General features: G+C 49.9%; 1 protein-coding gene across 4 annotated transcripts in view; it reads right to left on the reverse strand.

The window, feature by feature from the left end:
* WDR59 (WD repeat domain 59) overlaps positions 1–14737 on the reverse strand; it is a 766237-nt gene that overhangs the window by 611655 nt on the left and 139845 nt on the right. For all 4 annotated transcript variants that reach the window (XM_085636815.1, XM_085636817.1, XM_085636814.1 and 1 more), the window contains exon 6: positions 13643–13680. In XM_085636815.1, the coding sequence (XP_085492941.1) occupies positions 13643–13680 (38 nt within the window). The remainder of the gene's footprint in view (positions 1–13642; positions 13681–14737) is intronic.

The raw sequence follows: 14737 nt of genomic DNA on the forward strand, positions 1-14737 counted from the left end.
GGTCCGGCTCTGTGTCCAGGTCAGGGTAGAGGCCGGGGTCGATGCCTGCTGGGGACACAACATGCGCCGGGGGCAGGGGGGGGGGGGGGGGGGGGGGGGGGGGGGGGGATCATCAATGGTTTCGACACCAGAGGAGGTGTCGTAAGGTCGACCGTTGCCGATCCGGATCCACGCCTGGATCCCTGGGGGCCCTACGGCACCAGGGCCGAAGCTGTCGGGTTCAAAGGCCTAGAAACCCCAGCCGAGTCTGCGGGGGCCCGAAGGCATGCCGGCGGAGTCGGGCTACCCAAAGATCGAGTGGAGGGCTTTGTAAAAACTACGAAGTTGGGCAGGGGTCGCCCCGGCTCTCGGGAAGGGCGGGAGGGAGGCTTAGTCGACCCAACAGGCTCCACATCAGAGCCGGACGACTACCTTCCGCAACCCGCGCCACATCGGCGGATGGACGGGGAGAACACGAAGAGCGGCAATGCTTCTTCGCATTCTTTTTGTGCTTCGACTTACACGAAGACTTCAACGATGAGTGGTGGTGATGGCTCCGCGACCGGTCCCGCAACCTCCTTCTCGACCGGGACCTCGAGCATCGTGGAGTGGACTGCCGGGCCTCGAGAAGCTTTCAGAACCACTCCAGCAAAGACTTCGGGTTCAGGGCTCGGCAGTCGGAGCACGACTTTGGGTCGTGGTCGCGCTCCAAACACCAAAGGCTCACGAGGTGCGGGTCCGTAACCGACATAAATTTGCGACAGGAGTCGCAAGCCTTGAAGCTGGTTCAAGGATGGGACATCCCTACGTGCACCAGGAGTCAAACAACTCGAAAAGAAGTCAACAAAAGTCGAAAAAGAGTAGTCAAAAAGTGACTAGAGGTACTGCTCTCTCCGGATCTGCGCTGGCTGGCGCGGAAAAATAAATTACTGATGTCATCGCGCAAGGGCGGCTTCTAAGTAGATACCACAATGTCATCCCGGCGACGAACATGTAGTCGACCGACACCACCTACCGACGCACAGGGGTACTGCTACGAAAACATTTCTCCGGATCCAGTCTGACGCCTGGGTGTAATTCTAAGGTAAGGAATCTATAACTAATTGTCTCTTTCAGATCTTGCTTTCAAGCTTCTGCAAATATTTGCATCTAATCCAAAAGCATTCTTGGAGCATTATACATAGCCTCATATTGCTAAACATTGAAAACGTCTGTACACATTTTTATACTGGAACCACTGTCAGTAGTGCAGTCTGAGCTCACAACATTTACTTGCAGCGCTCACCCTAATAATAAAGGTTTTGAGTTAATGCACCATTAATACAATTTTGAACAGCATTAACAAATATACACAAATATTACCTCAACTGCGGGCACGGTCTTTCCCTGATCCATAATGTGGTACTGTAAACTGGCATGCAATGGTTTGTGCTGTAGGGGTTGTTAGGCTTACTTGTCCCATGGACAAAATACACATGAAAACCTTTTGCCCTAAACCCCTAACAATATGTCCTGGGAGTCGGGCTATATGAATTCCACATCCCTGGAAGTGGTGCAAATAAGGCTTAGACGTTTGTTGGATTGATTAATGATAACCTTTAATTGAGATTGCTAATAAAGTCAAGTCAAAATAAAGATATGGTAGCTATCCAAAGAAGAGTAAACGTTGCTCCATCAAAGTCGGGCATGGAAAAGAAAAGAAGGAATTTGTGGTGGAAGGTTCCATATGGAGAGTGGGATTTCTGGCAATGGCTCGTCCGTGTTCTTCGCTTTTTAGATTCCCTTAAATGATGCCACCAGCACTCTCAGGAAAGAGAAGACTACTGGGTAAGTGTCTTAAAAAGTAATTATTCCTTCAGTTCTTCCTGACTGGTCTGGGTTGTCTTGGGATCCCTTATTATCCCCAGTTAACTTGTCTTCCTGTCCTCTTGTATAGTGCAGTAACCTACTCCTGTAAGCTCTATACAACCATGTTTCTCTCTCTGTCAGGCCCTTATGCTCAGGGTTGTCACTATCAACTGGGTCCTTCCATCAAGGACCACACTGATTATTTTCCATCACCCCATTAGCTTAGGTCTTTAAGCTTCGAGCCCATTGGGGTTTTCCTTTCACCAGTGAGCCCATACTCAAAACAGCAGACAAAGAAGACAGTCAATAAAGAAAACAATGGTGCATGTGTCCCCAATAACTGCCCATGTCCAGCTTCCCATCACTCACCCAGGAAGTCACAACTCTACTGAGTTGTGGCAGGGATCCGACATCTGCTGGGGCTATCTATTGGTCCTCGGACCAGCCATCCTCCTCCTCGCTCCCCCCATCTTCTTTCATTCGGGTGTAATGGGCGTCTAGGTCCAGTCTTAACTCATTAGGTTTCGGTGAGCTTAGTTTGCCAGATTACACCTCTTCCTCGTTTCTAGCTTGCCGTGCGTTGGCTCCTTTCTCTCCTACTGCTTCTCTGGTCTCCGTATTTTTCTCCCAATCTTCTCCTCCTTCAGTGCTCCCTTTCTTTGCGGTATTTTGTCTTCATCAGCCCTTTTCCTGTGTGTGTTCTTTTTCAGTTTCCATATTTCTCGTTGTCTGCCCCCCCCTCTTTGAGCACTGTTCTTTTTCTCTTTCCACGTTTTCTGTTTGCTCCAGAATAACAGCTGTAGGACCTATGATCCATATTTAAGTTAAGTGCACCCGCCTCCAATGACCCTTTCACAGACTCCTGGTACCATAAACTAGGGACTTATATGTAAGTGAGCGTATGCCAATTGGAGGTAGCAAACTCAACATATACTTTGTGAAGGGTTAGAACACTGGCACTGAGGTCTGGTTAGCAGGCCTCAGTGCACTCTCAAAGTCAAAATACAAGCAGCATCAATCCAAACCTTTGGGGCTGATCATGTTAAAAGAAATTTCCTTACAGAAAGCATGTCACAAATTGGAATAAGGCAGTTCTGGCTAAATCAACAACAAATTCTTAGCGGGAGTGGCCACGCTGGCATCCTAGATGGCGACCCAGTGCAGACCTCTGCTTGGTGAGGAAGAACTTGTGGTGCGGAGCCCTGCCCAGGCATTGTTTATCCTTTGCCAGCTTGTGGGGAATGGAAGGCAGGCTCCCCAGGTGGATGAAACGCCGTTTGCTGCTATTGCTCCAGAGTCCAGTTTTCCTGCTTGCCGTGATCCCGGCCTAAAAAGAGCAACAGGGGCAGCCACCAAGCCTGACGCCGGCTCTACCCACCCACCTAATGTGTAGGGCAGATACATACTGATGTGGGGCGGTCCCGGTTGTCACTCCCTCAATTGGAGGTACCGGGCTTCGACATTGAGCCGGTCGCTGGCTGGGGGTGATTGCGGCCTCGTTGAAGAAGCCCGCTGTGCCCCAGCTGAGGTGGTGAGGCCTTGCTGCTACATACGGCATCCAGTACCTTCCCTACTACTCTGGATCAAGGCATTAGTGTCAAGAGCGCGACTGGCCCTGTGGACAGCTGAGTCTTACTCCCCAGGCCGGAGTGCTTACATACAGCATCAGAGACGTTCTGGATCCACAGCCATGCTCTGAGATGCTGGGGCTGGCCTACTGAGACCTATGGTCGCCCTCTTCAATTTATCATATTTGATGGGGAGAGTTGTCTTACATGCTGGAAGGATGGGACCCTGCTGGCATCTAGGCTCAATTAAGGGCTGTTGTGCTGCGATAGGACGCATTATGGGACTTGCGGTTGATATTGGATGCTGCATAGGTGGCGCCAACAGCGCGCTTGGTGCCTCGTGCCCCCTCCGGGCTTTCCTGTTGTGCTGTACACATCCTACGGCTAGTAACTCCTGTTCCACATTGGACCTCCTGAGGAGATAACAGTTATCCTGTGTTTTTCTTTTTGTTCGCTCACCAGGATCCAAATCTCAGACTGGGCCTTCTCCACTCAGTTCAACGGGTACCTTCATTTTCAATCACAATTAATGTCTCAAAGGTGGACTGCCATCTCCTTGGTCTTACTCTGTCCGAGCAGCCGGCAACTTACTTTAGAAGATCCACTGGTGCTCAACAGATTACTTAGATGACATTGTGAACTCTCTTCATTGGCCACCGTTCCACTGGACTCAAGCACTGAAACTAATAGAAAGCATGCCCGCCTCACAGTGTGATATGTTCTAACCCTGAACCCGCAAGTATTTTAAAATAATTAAAAGTAAGAGGGAGATCCTCCGGTTCTAGTGTCCAGCTAGGCAGACCCTCTAAGAATATATCGCAATTTCGTGATTTATGATTTTCCTGCAATATTTGCATAGGCTGTGTAATTAATCTAACTTACCGTGTACATTTTTGTTTTATGGAATATATTTTCTCTGTGTTATGTTTGTTTTTGGTTTCCCTTGCTTCCGTAGTGTAAAAAATGATTCCTTGCCAATAGCTCTGATAGGTTGCATGTCATTACGTGCCTCTGTTGCTTTGGTGCAGGCATGAGAGCAGTATTTCTCCTTCAGCTGCAGCATTTTGCCACGTCCTGCCCAGAGAGTCAAGGATGGGCAGTGATAAACATCAGAGCTATGCTCCCAGTGAGAGGCATGGCTTCCCCTCCGCCTTGTCCACAGTATGGGAACTGCTTTGAAGAGAGAGAGCGTGGACACCTTCTCTTTTTCATTTCCTTTTCTCTTTTTGATCTGCGTAGCATGCCTTTTTGTTGTGCTGTGCTGATAAAACTTGCAATTTTGTATCTATATTTTTTGACAAGCTCTCCCAATTAAATAGTTTCTGGAAGCAAAATCCAACTCAAATGCTCATATACAAAATCGCGTTCACATTTCGGATTAAAAGAGTGTGCATTTGTGATTAGTGGTGGTTCAGTTTCTTTTATCAGCAAAAGATGTGATGAATGGTTAGTGTGGCTGCTAAACTGGGTTTAGGTGAACTAACTATAAATTAACAATATGCCGGTGCCAATAAAAATGTTTAAAAAAAAAAAAAATTAACAATATGCCGGTCTTGAAAATGTGCATACCTGTAACAGTACTATAAGAAACCAATCCTTACCCAGTGACCAATTTACCAAACATTGGCAAAGTCAACAGGCCTCACCTATGAGGCAGGAGCTATTGGTTTTGTCAATGTTTTTTTAAGACATGTCGTATAGCAGCGCATGTTGTTACAGCGGGTGGGAGCAACATTGACAATGAAGGGACAGAGTGCAGATGGGCGGAAGGGGCAACATGGACAACAAAGGGATGGGTGGGAGGGGCACCATGGACAACGAAGGGAGGGGTGGGAGGGGCACCACAGACAACGGAGGGTGGGTGGTGGCAAGAAAAACGGACAACGGAAGAAGGGAAGGCCGGTGGAACTATCAAGAACATGGACAACAGAAGGTTGAGTGGTGCTAGTGTTTGGGTCTTTCTATACAAGTTTTGTTCAGTCAGTAGAATAACAACGGCCCTATGGACACTAATTCAAGCAAGACACAAGAGCCCTGGCCCCTGGTTGGCTTTTTAAAAATCATCAATAATTAGGATGCATTGTGTCTCTCCCGACACTTCACCTCCTGCACTAATGATTGTTGCGACTTCCAATCCAAAAGGGGTGGCTAAAGTGCTAATGTTTCCAACAAAAGCACTTTCTCACTGGCCTCATCGGTACACATTGGCTCTGCAGCGGTTTTCAAGTCCACATTTGAGCTACCTACTACACTTCTAAATGGGAAGTGATGGATTAAAAATGTTCAGTGGATTTACTGGACTCTCCGTGTTTTGGGGGCAGAGGGGAAGCAGACATGGGTCGACAAAGCAACGCAAAAATGCTCTAAAACACACATGTATGCCACAAAAGTTCCACTTTTGGTCCTGCAAAATGTGTCAATCCATGCTGCAATATACTGAGGGCCTGGCTAGGGACCCAAAGGATTTGGTCTACCTCAAAACAACTGCATAGGTCAAAAATCACTTCTCGCCATTCATACCTTACATGGTTCCAGGAAATTATCTCAATAGAGAGAAATTTTATTTCATCTAGATGTAGGACAATGTGCGTCAATGGACAGAAGAGGGGTCTATTTGGGTATGGTGCCTGATAAAATACTGTTCTAAACTCTCAAAACTACCATGGATTGTTCCAGCTATTCACACAGCCCTCTGGTCCCTCTGGATGCCCTTATCAAGTGACAGTCTGCTACTATTCTCTTGCATTACGTTACCTGAAGACAATTTACCCCATGTTTTCAATGGAACTAGAGAGAAGACCTTTAGTTTAGGCATATGCACAGGCAGCTCTCTGGGTAAATATGGAAGATATTACGAGCAAGCTAGACTCCATGCCAGGACTACATGAGAATGAAAACAGAGAAAGCAAAAAATTGAACACAGAAGAAACGCCTTCTTTTTTTTTAAAACAATTTTTATTGTCAAAAACAAAATATCGGCATACAACATGAATCAGCACATTGAGTTCAACCCCCACACAATATGACCAGCGCTCTACCTCCATACGTTTCCCAACACAGTCTCGAACCCTGTAGTACCTCTGGCCCCTGGGCAGCCTTCCCCGGGGCACATTACTAGGGGAGGACGCCTGCAGAGAAGCAGCAAAAAATATTAGATTATGCATGGTATATTTTCTACTCGGGGGTGGGAGAGGCCACAACCTCAGACGCTAACTGGTCCAACCTCTCTAGCCGTTCACGCCGCAGCTCTATCGTAGGGGAGACACAAATACCGCCTCGGTATCTGTTCCACTTCCCCCACCGGTGATCCCACTCCCCAGGACAGCCACTCCCCTTGAATACCGTTTTTTCAGAGATCATGGCCGCGTCCATATCCTTTGCCCAATCTCACACCAACGGAACCCCATCTACCCCCCACTTCTGTGCGATGTTGCGCATTGCGATAGTAAAGCCCATCGCAGCCCAAGCCTGTTCGGCCAGGGAGAGGTCAGTCGCCGACCAGATGTTTAGAAGGCAGAGCCGGGGAGACTTATGCAGCGATTTATCGCATGTTCTCGACATTTGACGGGTGACTGCATCCCAATATTGTTGTATGTGTGGGCATTCCCATATAATATGAAAAAAAGTGCCTACTAGATTACAATGCCGCAGACAAAGCGTGTCAGGACGCCTACCCAGACGGTACAAGAGCTTGGCATCAAAATAGACTATGGAGGATCTTCAACTGGATTAACCGGAGCCACATGGAAATGGCTACCTCCCTGGGGGAGGCCAATGCGTCACGCCAATCCTCCTCTTCTAAAGTGCCCAGATCCGTCTCCCAACTCCCTTTCAGTTTCTGCATTGGATCAGGACGGTTATTGACAAGCTTTTTGTATGTGAATGAAATGGCCTTGCGGTCCATGGGGTACGGTAGCAACCTGTCTTCCAAGGGGGCCTAATCAGGAAGAAGGGTCCCACTCGGTATAGCTGTCAAAATGGTATGCCTAATTTGGAGGTACCGAAATGCCTCCGATGGCGCAAGTTGGAATTTCATCTGGAGGTCACCAAAGGAGGCCATCCTCCCCTTCACCCACATGTCCCGCACTGTAGAAATCCCTATTGTGTCCCATTTATCGAACCCAGGGCATTGACTGAGTCGACCCAGCTTTTCAGGCTCCTACAGTGGTGTCGCCTTGGTCACGCGATTGGACCACCCCAGCTGTCTCGTGACTTTGTGCCAGGTCTCCACCGTGCGGGCAGTGGGGCCAGTTAACTGCAATTTACGGGGGTTTGTGTACAGCGCCCTATTGTAACCACCCGTTCTCATGAGCCAGCGGTCTGTTCGGAAGTTGGGATCATCATACCGGCCAAACACCCAGCTGTTAATGGCGACTAACTGGGAGGCCTGATAGTAGAGTCGTAGATCTGGCAACCCTATTCCCCCATCATACCAGCCCATCGTGAGCTCGGATAGCGAGATGTGTGGGGCTCTGTCTTCCCATAATAGGGCTCGGACCGTCGATTTGGGCAAAGTAGGACTCTGAAATAAGTATAGGGGCATTTTGCAATGCATATAAAAAGCGTGACAGCACTAACATCTTGAACAGGGACGTGCGTCCCAGGAGGGTGAGGGTGAGGGGGAGCGATCTCCAATGGAGGGTGTCAGACTTAAGACGTTGAAGAGGCCCAACTAGGCTGTGTTCATAGAAGAGATCAGCATCCGGGGTGACAAATATGCCCAGGTAGCGAAAGCCACGAACCGCGACTGATATCTCGTAGCCCCTTGGACTGGCCGGAGGAACAACCCGCAACGCAAACATTTGGGACTTAGACCAGTTTATACTGTAGCCCGAATGTGAGCCAAAAATATGGAAAATGTGCAGCATACGCCGTATAGAACGCGCTGGGGAGGCCAAATATAGAAGAAGATCATCGGCGTATAAAGAAATGCGGTCCTCATGGTCCGCCGTCCACTAGAGCCCCCGGATCTCCGGATCCCCCCTGACCCAAACAGCCAACGGCTCCAACGCCAGAGCGAAGAGCAGGGGAGACAAGGGGCACCCCTGTCTCGTGCCTCGGTGCAGTGCGAATGTGGCCGACCGATGGCTGTTCACCGTAACATGTGCGGTAGGTTGCGTGTATAAAAGCCTGATCCATCATATCAATTTGGGATCGAACCCCATGCGAGCCAACACTGCGAACAGGAAATCCCATTCAATAGTGTCAAAAGCCATGCTGGTGTCCAAAGAAAGGAGGATCGCGTCTTCTTCGATAGTAGTAATCCTACCAAGAGCCCCGTTCCCCCTCCGTAGATTGCGGGTCGTATTTCTGCCCAGCATGAAGCCGGACTGGTCAGGATGAATTAAGTCAGTAACATAGGGCAGAAGTCGATTAACCAGGAGTTTAGCCAAGATTTTTGCCTCGGCTGTGAGCAGGGAAATAGGGCGATAGGATTTGCAGTCATCTACCGGTTTGTTGGGCTTGTGGATAACCACGATGGCGGCGTTACGAATATCGGCCGGAAGGAGTCCCGACTCGAAACACTCCTGGTAGAGGTTTAGCAAGTGTGGGGCCAACAGTGCAGACATGGGCTTAATAGGCTCAATGGGGAGCCCGTTGGGACCCATTGCCTTGCCAGAGCGGACTCCATGAATAGCCTTTTGGATCTCAGTCGCGGTAAAATCCACCTCAAGCGCTTCCCTGTCCTGCGAGGAGATGCTGGTAACTCCCATGGTGGCCAGTAGGTCAACAGACAGCGGAGATTGGGAAGTCGGTGACGCGGCGTAGACCTCTTCAAAGTAAGACGTTAAAGTGTCAGCAATGAGTAGGAGATCTGTGAGACGGGTACCGTCCGGGGCTGTGATTACGCGGATCCACCGAGAAGCCTGCTCCTTGCGCTCTAGCCATTCCAGGAGTTTGCCCGTTCGCTCCGCAAGTTCATACACCCCGTGTCGTGAAGAAAGCGTGCGCATTGTGACCTCTTCCAAAAGCAACTGCTTATAGTCCTGCCTCTTGATTTTGAGGCTATGCTGAACATCATGGTCAGTGCCGACTGCGGTGGACTCCTCGAGAGCTAAAAGTTCAGCCTCCATCTCACCCACTTCTTTAGACCTCTCAATCCTGTACCCAACCACCAAGGAGAGGGCCCTACCCTTTATTACGGCTCCAAACGCTCCCCACAAAGTCAAGGCCGAGTCAACTGTTCCCACATTGTCCCCAAAATAGTTTTCAGCGCCCTTCCGTAATGCGTCCTTAATGTGGTGGACCCTCAACGTCCATGGCTGCACGGTAAGTGTACCCGGGCTTCTGACTCGTCGCATTGTGAAAGATGTCAGGACAGGGGAATGGTCCGAGATCCCACGAGCAAGGAATGAGGCTCCCACAAAGGAGTGAATGTCCTGGTCATGTGTGAATAAGTGATCGATACGAGATTGGCTACCATGTGCCCCTGACTGAAACGTGAAGTGCGTGTGTAGAGGATTGTGCCATCGCCAAACGTCCACCACCCCCAAAGCATTAGTGAATTCAAGTAATTGTGAGCCCCGCGGGGGATCCTCCCGAGCTGGCAGTCGGTCCGAGGTCCATCCATGGCCAAATTGAAATCCCCACCCATCACCAAGATCCCCATGGTTAATTCCTGAAGCAAGGCACCCACTGCTCGCTGCGTAATTCTCTGCAACCCCAGGTGGGGGGCATAAACGGACACGATATTGACAACACGCCCCTCCCATGTGCCTGTGACTGCCGCATATCTACCCTGTACGTCCATCCAGGAGTCATGAACAATGTATGGACAGTTCCTACGGAGAAGAAGCCCCACTCCCCTGGAGCCCGAGGTAAAGCCGGAGTGGACCAGCAGCCGATACCCTTTCCTATTCAAGGCTCCACGTGTTACCAATAAGATGCTTCTCCTGCAATATTACTACATCAAGCCCCTGCCTTTGGATTTAGTGCAGTACGATACCCCTTTTAATTTTATCCCCCAGACCATTGATATTCCATGTTGACATTTTAAGCATAACGTCAGTAACCATTATATGGGCAAAGGGGGGAGAAAGCGTAACAGGATGAGTCTATAGATGTGGGGTGTCCCCGGGGCACTCCCCAACTCAAGACCCTTCTCCCAGGACCAGAGACTAAAAATATGGAGTTTGCAAGCGCTAAACGCCTTGGGACCGCTTCGAATGTGGGAGCGTCGAACATAATCATGCACCGATACAGAATAGATCAGAACAAAAAACCATAACCATACCAAACACCAAAACCCCCCCGACCCACCTCCCACTCCCCTCCCTGCCTCCCTGCATAACAGACCTAAAACCGCCCGCCACCCCCAACTTGCAGAGTGCTTGTCGCCCACCCCAAACATTTCATGGTACGTGATACAACCCCATTCCCTAGAGCATCAAGAAAGAAAACAGTGCCCGCCACGGCCCATCAGCCCTCAAATAGTCAGATATGTCGAGATCACAGAGCCGGCTGTCACAACCTGTCGCCAGGCCAATAGTTCTGCTGCAATAATCTGTTCAATCCATGAAGCCGCCCCCCTCTCCCCATCAAACCCCCAACAAAGCTGAATTAACCAAAGTAGAAGAAAAAGAAAAAAGAAGACCTCCTCAAGTACAGTCTTTGGGTATGAATAAAGGGTGGGAGGGAACCTCAATCTCTCTAGATAGAGTGTATACTTGCAGTTCCGAGTCCATCACCCCTCCAGGGCGCTTGTCGTCGAGTCACCCTGCGTCGGCGTCCCCTGCCTGCGACCGCGTCCTTCGGTGCCCCCAGCGTCCCCCTTGGACCTGCGGGGTCCCCTGCCAACAGTTCTTCAGCCATCAAGCCGGTCCCATGCCTCCTCCGGACGGGTGAAGAACCAAAGTTTCCCTTCCGATTCGATGCGCAGCTTGGCGGGAAACACCATGGCGTATTTGACTTCTTGCTCCCTTAAGGCACGTTTCACCTCCAGGAAAACTGTGCCACAGTTTCTGGACCCGCATGGTGAAGTCAGGAAAAAAGGTGACCTTGCTATTATCGACGACTAATGGTGGGGCCGCCCTCGCTGTTTGTAGGATAACATCCCGATCGCGGTAGTTGAACACCCTAGCCAAAATTGGCCGGGGTGGGGCCCCAGGCCGAGGTCGCCCCCCCGGGACACGGTGAGCACATTCAATGGAGAAACATTTTGAGAGGCCCCTTGGCTGAAGCTGCTTGAGGATCAGGTGTTCCACGTAGAGGTCGGTCGCCGGTCCCTCCACCCGTTCTGGCACACCTAAAATGCAAACATTATTGCGTCTCATTCGGCCTTCATAGTCATCGAGTTGCAGCGTTAGCGCCTCCTGCGCCGTTTGGAGCTCAGACACTTGACGCTTGAGAAGCTCTGAGTCTGCTTTAAGTTCTTTCGTGGTCACCTCAACGGTCCCAACTCGCTCTGACATTTTGTGCATGTCTGCCCGTATCAGGGACACCTCTGTCGCCACAGAGGCTATACTGGCTTCAAGGGAGGTGCGCACTGTTGTGATTGCTGACAGGATATTCTGCAATGTGGGCTCCGGTCGACCTCCTGGGGCTTTAGGATTAGACTGATTCCCCTCCTGACTCCCCTGCCATGCAAATTTATCGAGCTTGGCTTGCACCGAGTTGCCACCACTGCGGCCCGTCGCCATCCCTGTAGCCGTGAGCCCCAGTCTGTAGCGTGAGAGGAAGGAAGAGTGAAGGGAGCCCTGCGGGCTACTCACCGCCGCCTGCCGCGGGCACCAACCCACACCGGCCTGTCAGTTTTTACCCACCTGGCGCTCAACTCCACCACGACTTGTCCAAGGACGCAGCAGGAGTCAATGAGGGCAGAGTGAGTGATTGGATGAGACCTCACTGGCAAACATACAAACTAAAGAGGGACCAAACCTGCACTTGGAGTCTGGAGCAGGATCAGGATCCACTATTGTGGTGCAGACCGCCACTTCCCCTTTCCCAGGCGCCGTGATGCTGATAGGGGCCCAACAGCAGAGACGGATAAGGCCAACTTCACACGGTCAAGTTCGTTGTGGGGCCCCCCCCCCAATGGACACCTCTCAACCAGAGATGCGCGTGCACCCTATCACAGGTGCGTTGAAGTCTAACATGTGGTAGGGATAGATGTGGGCACCTCCGGTCACCAGATGTATGGGCAGCCCCAGCGGCGGGCGAGAAATGACATGGAGATCCGACGCCGGCAGCGCCTGCGGCCCATTCACCGCGCCGCGACCCCAGCGTCGAGCTCCATCCGTTATCAGGCAAGGGTCGGATGTTCCCTGGGCCCCTGATGAAGCCCTGCCATCATTGAGACCCGCGCGTAGGTCACGGGACTCCGGGCATCCCCCGCCGGCCCACACGGAACTCACCGCCAACCGGGAGATCTCGGGGTGAAATCCAGGAGTCACCGGCCTCTGGGCACACAAGCAGCTACGGAGTCAGGGCCCTCCACACCGGGCAGATAAAGCGGTTCTGTCCGTCACCAACCGACACAGCCCTCACTCCACGCCGCGACCTCGATCTCCGTGCACGCCCGATGATGGGCCGGGAGCGTGCCGCGTCGCCGGCGTCCCCGTCTGCACTCAAGGCCTGCTGCACCTCACAGTTGCCTCCAATGGTCCCGAGACCGCGTCCAGTCCCCAGCCAAGTGGTCACTCACAGCCAGTCAGTATATTGGCCGATGTCGGCCAGGGCCAGCAGTGATTTTGCGGATATTACGGGAATGGCGCACTGGAGCTCAGCTACAGGGCGGCCATTTCACTCTGCAGTTGGCCACGCCCCCCAACAAACGCCTTCTTGATCAACACTCCCGGGATCTTGAGCAACATCCCCTTAACATCAGAAAAATCTAAATTCACCTGCAATTCAGAAAGAAGCCAAAGACTCATTTCTTCGAAGAACATTACATGGCGAAATTAGAGTATTTACCACCCAAAAAATTCTGCCTCATCATAAATGACGCTGAATCAATTCACAGTACTTTGTTCAATGTTGAGCACTTCTATGCTCGGACTAATTTTGTCCTTTACAAATATTGCTGCATATATACATGTCAAACACACTACATAGATTTCTCCTATAAAACTACTAGCGAAGCAAGAGGGAAACTCTCCTAGTAAATATCAATACTTGCAACCAGAATCAATAAAAGCAATAGGGTTTCTCACAAGGAAAAATAACAAAATATAAAAATATCAGTAAGAAGAAAGAATGAATACTTCAGCATAGCATAATTCACACTGAAAACCATGGCCAGTACTCACCTACAGCAGACAATGATACTGCAGGTTTTCTTGTGTCTCTAAATAAAGTTGGAAAAAACAGAAAAAAATATTAATCGATGAATTAAAGTGCAGCCAACATTTACAACATAAAAGACGTGCAACTACCTATAGCAAGTGAAAAAGTCGCCATGCAAGACTCAACATGCTAATGACTAGGTCTCCAAATTATCAAATTTACATACACTGCGGAGAATGGATGAGCAGAGTTTTGACATTTCTGTTAGAGAATATTAAGGAATAACTAAGGTTGTGGTACTACCTGCGAGGAATGCTGTTCCTTCGCTTTCATCTCTGTTGCAAGACTGCCCTAGACTCTATGTTTCTCATCGTTTCCCCTATACTAGGAAATTGTCAGAGTGTCAGTAATCAGAAACAAGCGCACCTTTACGGACCTTCCATGATCGTTCAGGTGAATGAACTGTGGAATCCACCATTCCTCTTCTCCAATGATGAGAACCAATGTTGGGCCCCACATCTGTTGTTTTGCTCAATATTAGGTCTTTCTATCCATTATATTTCTCTGCCTGGTGAGAGAGCCCGTCTTGATGGCCTGTTCATGAGGAAAATGTACATCATTCCTCTACCTTCATATAGCAGACAAGTCTTTGTAATTACAGAAACTCAATCCATTTTCTTTTGCTCAAGTAAGAGGCAGTCTTTCTTTCTAGTCCCAGTTACTTGTACTTGCAGTGTACCTCTACTGCAGTCAGGAACCAAGTTAGCGTATGTGTGAAATGTTTGCATAAATTATTGACATAGAATGTACGCATCCTGAGACCTAGCCAGTGTCAAATTTTCTTCCTCCATTTGATGGATAGCAACCTTTGGAGGTATACGATTTGCCCTGCTTGCGCTGCTTTTACAGTTCTGCCATGAGTGGAAATATGATTGCTTTGGCCAGGGTACAGGCATTCCTGTGACCAAAAATAACTCTGCCCCTGTTCAGCCCTTACCACTCTCTGCCTCCATTATAGTCTCCCTAGAACTCATTTTCCAGCTGGTGTAGTTCTACCTCTGACCCGGCAGGGGGTGATTAAGTAATTGTAAATAACTTAGAAAGTTGAACATCAATTC

Source organism: Triturus cristatus, chromosome 12 (assembly GCF_964204655.1).
Source record: "Triturus cristatus chromosome 12, aTriCri1.1, whole genome shotgun sequence".
NCBI classification, from domain to species: domain Eukaryota; kingdom Metazoa; phylum Chordata; class Amphibia; order Caudata; family Salamandridae; genus Triturus; species Triturus cristatus.